The sequence below is a fragment of the Limulus polyphemus genome, unplaced genomic scaffold, assembly GCF_000517525.1.
Source record: "Limulus polyphemus unplaced genomic scaffold, Limulus_polyphemus-2.1.2 Scaffold2012, whole genome shotgun sequence".
NCBI classification, from domain to species: Eukaryota; Metazoa; Arthropoda; class Merostomata; order Xiphosura; family Limulidae; genus Limulus; species Limulus polyphemus.
In genome coordinates, this window is record NW_013667622.1 from 129,941 (window position 1) to 135,437 (window position 5,497).

General features: G+C 34.7%; 1 protein-coding gene across 1 annotated transcript in view; it reads left to right on the top strand.

The window, feature by feature from the left end:
• LOC106465649 (origin recognition complex subunit 1-like) overlaps window positions 1-5,497 on the top strand; it is a 92,151-nt gene that overhangs the window by 31,771 nt on the left and 54,883 nt on the right. The window contains exon 4 of the mRNA XM_013925884.2: window positions 4,170-4,446. Within this exon, the coding sequence (XP_013781338.2) occupies window positions 4,170-4,446 (277 nt within the window). The remainder of the gene's footprint in view (window positions 1-4,169; window positions 4,447-5,497) is intronic.

Below are 5,497 nucleotides of genomic sequence, written 5' to 3' on the forward strand. Positions count from 1 at the left end.
CCTGATCATTTCTTTATGCCCAAGACATTGGCTGCTTGAGAGGTTACTTCTGCCTTGACACCTTTTTCCCTTCTTTTCCCATCTTTATGACCATTCCAATCTTGCTCATCTTCTTTGCCTGGTCAGGGCTCTTTAATGATATGTGACATGTTGTAGCAGTACATCTTCCATGGTTCCTGAGTCCATTTGTTTCTTCTGTGAAATCTTATACTCACCTCTCCTGTGACTTTTATCCCCTTACCCTTTTGGGTTGAATTTGCCAAGCTTTTTCCTTATATTTCTCATGATGATTGTCTCCTTTTTCATGTTTTCTTCCCATTAAATCCATCACCAGCACATTTCCATCTTCTCTTGGGGGATGTCATCAGTGCTCTAGCTGTTTACCTGTGGGTGGTATGTACTCTGTTCATTATCTTTTCCTTTGCAGGGGCCTTTATCATATATTTGGATCCTGCTCTGTGGCGAGCATTGCCTGACCAGGTATATTTAGTCTTAAATCTGCACTGTATGACCTGTGATCATATACAATTCTAGATGACTGTGATTTTGCAGCTCTTCCTACCATGGACCTGATGTGCAATTACAGATGCCGCCAGGTTTTGGTTGATCGACTCTGTCAGTGGGTCCTTTGTGCATTGAAATCCAATATCCTAACACTTCACAAGGTCATGTTACAACCAACGTTTAGGTCGGGTGTTCCACAGGACCATTTATAGGTATCCTTCGCGGTCTGTTGCTTCATAAATATGTTTGTCCTGGATGGTACTCTCATGAACTAGCACGAGTATAGCAAACAGGGATTACTGCCCATATCTCATGATGTTTGGCACTGAGGCTCTTCCTACTGTGGACTAAATGTACAATTCTAGACACTGCCAGGTGCTCTGCTCAAGGTCATTCCGGACTATTTAACACATTTTGTTTCCCTCCTTATAGTGGAGTATGGGAGTCCTTGCCACTTACTAGTTTCTAGCCACTGGGGTAGTGGACCATGGAGACCTGTCCTCCTGAGTGTACACAATACCACTCATCTGAAAGTAGGGTGGTGGCATTCTGCTGGTGTAAATGGTGTGATGCCCTTTCTACTGCAGACCTAACTTCCTGTTTCAGCAACTTTCTTGATCTTCTATAATTTTCTGAATCTCCTGTCATACCAGTCAATTTAAATTTTCTCTCTTAAACTCTTTGTGAGTCATCCTGGTTTTTTTACTTTCAGCTACTGTTTTATTTCTATAAGGAATATGTTTACCTTGAATATTTAAAAATTTAGCTTTAAAAATTTTCCACATCTGATCAGTGTCTCCAAATAACTCAGCTGCCAAATTCACAACAGATAATACTTGTCACATCCCTTCAAAATTTGGTTTTTTGAAATTTGTAACCAAAATATCATTGTTCCTTATCTCCATATGCATCAAAACATTGAACCTTATAGAGCAATGATCACTTGCACTCAGATGTTCCTCATTTTCCACCCTCTCAATCATTTCTGTATTTGAAGTTAACAGTAAGTCCTCACATGTATTTTGTTTGAATGATACCTTCCTCTTACTACAGACTGGATGATAAGTTCTCAGTACCTCCAGGTTTTGGACTGGAGATGCAACCCCAAATAGCGGTCCCTCTTCCTACCATCTGCTGCATGTCACTTCCCGGTGGATCTGGTGTTGGTTGTATCTGGACAATACACATGAATTCCCACATGTAAAGGTACTCTCCTCCTACCGCAGACTGGATGATAAATACTCAATGCCACCAGGTTTTGTATCAGAGAGGAACACTCATCTGGGCTCTCCACCATCCTACCATCTGCCAGATGTCAGTTTCTGGTGAATCTGGTGTTGGTTATGTTGGAGATGTGTGGGTGGATACTTAGAATGGAAGCTCCTCTTCCCTGCTGGTACATATTTTTGAGTAGAAAGGTAGAGAACCCTCTTCCTACCACGGACCTGATGTACAATTCCAGATATTGCCAGGTGTTGGTTGAGGTCAAACTTTCATTAACGGTCTGTCATGCCTTAGCCCTTTCTTACTGAAATTTTTGGGGGCCCATATATGTTTCTACCTTTTATGTCTTGGCAACACATTTCTGAAGAACGAAGATTATACCTGGCTTAGAAGTGATGCGGTCTTCCATTGGTGCACTGTTTTTAATTCCTTACCATATTTCATGGTTTTTCTTTGGGTGCTTCCTAAAGGGGGCTCATCTTCTCACCAGTACCCTACTAGTTCAATGTGGGATTCTAGCTTTTTATGAGAGGAGGTAAGATATAGTATCTGAAGCTAACATTTTCTTAAACTGAAAATGTATTTTCAATAGATACCTACCTCTTCTCACATTTCCCACCCGTCCTCCCCACTTCTGGTGTGGTTTGGTGTTATCTGACCTATCTCAAAGTGGCGAACAGCTGCAAGATTAGAGAAGGAGCTGTTTACGATAGGGGTAGTTTCACACTCCTATTGGTGGAGGGTTGTTACATAATAATTTACATGTTAGAAATTAGTGAGAGTATAAAGACTAGTTGCAAGCAAACATTTGTGCAGATAAAGGGTAGTGTAAGTCGCAAAAGTTTTAAGTGAGATGAGGAAAGTATCCGTTAAATAGATTTTCAGTTTAGGAAAATGTTAAGTTTCAATTGAGACAGATTCCTTTTGAAATACTAACATACTGGATATATATACATGTTTTTATGGTGCATTTGTTGCTAAAGCATGTATTGCTTTAATTATTTTATTCAATAGGCAGTTTCTGCCTGTATTGTCTAGAATAGCATTTGTTTATTTATCTTTGTGTTTTGAAAGCATTTTCTATTTTTGTTTCAATATTACGAATAGATATTTCTAATGTTAGAAAGTTTTTAGTGCTTGTTAGGTTAATTAATTCTTTAGAATTTGGCCTGAATATTTCAAGTAGTAACCAGAATAAATGCACTTCATTAATTATAAATTTTGAAATTACATCAAGTGTTGTTAAAAATTTATTATAATCAGTGTTATATTGGAGAAAAGCCTACCTTTACAAGCCAGTACTTATGATTAAGACTTCTGAATAATAGACAGTAATTTATTGAATTTGGTATGTTGTTTTGCTTGTTTCGGGATCACTATTTATCAGAAGTATTTGTGTTATAATAAGCTAAAACAAAAGTCATTCAAATACCACTCTGGCTAAAATGAATGATCTGGTTTATAATGTACTAAAATCATTCCAATGTATTGAAGTACTACTTATTAATTATAGTATGGGTACTACTAAAAGTTTGTCCCAGATCCAGTTGTGCACCTAAAAGTTAGTCTTTTGATCTTGGCTTTAATTTGTTGCTATGGGCTTAAAACATTTTTATAGTTAATGGGAAAGAATATTTATTTTTTGTTTTAGAAAATACCCAAATTACTAGAATCACATGGTACTAGTTCAGTTTTTATACTCGGCACAAATTTTTAACACTGACACATGGTACTAGTTCAGTTTTTATACTCGGCACAAATTATTAACACCGACACATGGTTCAATTTCATATTTTTATATGAATATTTAGGATTTAAAAAATTGTGTGTTTAAAAAGTAAATTACAGCAGTATAGTAGGACTACAGGGATGGAGGGAGGCCAACTTGCCTGACAGTACGTGTAACTCGAAGTTATGCAGTTTATAATCATGTTAAATCACTGTATTGCTGTCTGATATCTAGTTGTTTATCAAAGGTGGCAAAAGCATGAAATTTATGGTAATTTTGGTAGTTTTCTGAATTTCTTAATATATGTATTGACATTCACTTTAGTTCCTTCTCAACCTTGAAAAGCTCTTGATATTACCCTATTTTACGGATGAATATAACCAGGGTTGTTTTTATTTCAGTGCACCTATAAGTTAATCTGTCAGTACCTGTTCGGAATGGTTTTTAATTTGTATTATCTTGTATTATCCAGACAAATATTCTTTTGTATCAACTACAAACAATGTTTAAAATGAAATAATTGTGTTGCAAAAGAAAGTAGATTACAGCTGAGACTGAATTTCTGTATTATCCCTTCATTACCACATAAAATTTTGAAATGGTATTAAATACATAATGTACTTTGTAAATAATTACCTAAAACCATCTATGTAAATATTCTTTTTCAAAAAGCAAGTACTTTATCAATAAATATATTTGTTTTTACATTCAGGTTATTTTTTTACAACCTTATGATAACACTGATACAGAAGAAACAGAAAATTTACCAAGATTTTATTGTCGGTGGAAATATAATGGATTTCATTTTGAACCAGTGAAGGAGTTTGAAGTGACTAAAACAAAAGTCAAAATTAACACTCGTAATGTTAAAAGTAAGTCTACTAATGGACGTCTGGAACAATATAACTATCAACATGCAGCATTACCTCTCGTGGAGAAAGAGATTTTGGAGGATAGTCGAGATCATTCTCCTGAAATAGAACTGCAAGGTATGAATTCATGTTTTTATGTTTTTGGGAAGTTGACAGTATAGTAAAAAATGTTAATGTGAAATCATAAAACATTTTCATCAATTACATACACACACACAATATTGTTTTTTTTTAGAAATTTTTAATGTGAAATATAATACCTTATGTCTTCTGTTGCTTTCAGTAAGTAGTAGACTTTTTATGTTTCATTTCTCTTTTCTCTCTCTCTCTCTACTATTATCAGTTCTTAGCCTTGTATAAATTTAATTTCATCCTAGTGAGAATTTTTAATAGATTTTATCTCATTTTCTGTGTTGTTAAAATATGTAGTTTATTCACCTCCAATTTCATTGTACAAATGTTATTTAGCTTTCACAGTATACTTAACTAATCTTATGTGGCAAATTTTTTCTTGTCAATTATTTCATTATTGTCACACTTTGAGCTGCTGTACTTTGAGGCTTGTTTGATCTGGTTAATGGTTTTCATTAAATTAGACAGATTTTTTCTTTCTTATTTTTTAGCCTGTTTGTTTGAAATGATTTTATTTGTTTGCATTCTAGATTCTTTACATAGTTCTCAGAAGTTAAACGCTCTTTCTAAGATGGGTGTAGTGACACCCACTTCTGAACTCAGATAAGCTCACTGTCAGTTATGCCTTTCTGTTCAAGACATTTAACACATAATTAATATTACCATGTCAGTTACCCACATTTTTTAAAAGGAATCAGGGGACTTATTGTGGTGGTGGTAGATTATAGTTTCTTTGTAATTCTTTGTTTGAAGTGGTTTGCTTGGAGGAGGGAAGAAGAGTACATTTAGTTTCAGATCAAAGTTTCTTTTTAATTCTTTGTTGGGAGTGTACTGACTGAAATAGTCAGGAATTTCACCCTTCCATTATTATTTTAGAATATATATATATATTTATTCAGAAATATTTAATTTCATCTTTCCATAATTAGTTTAGAATATATATTGTTACGTATCTGCTCGTTTGATAATTTCCTTAATTTCCGGTATAAATTCTTTCCGAGGAACTTCAGCTATACAGGTCCTTTCTTAATTAAAA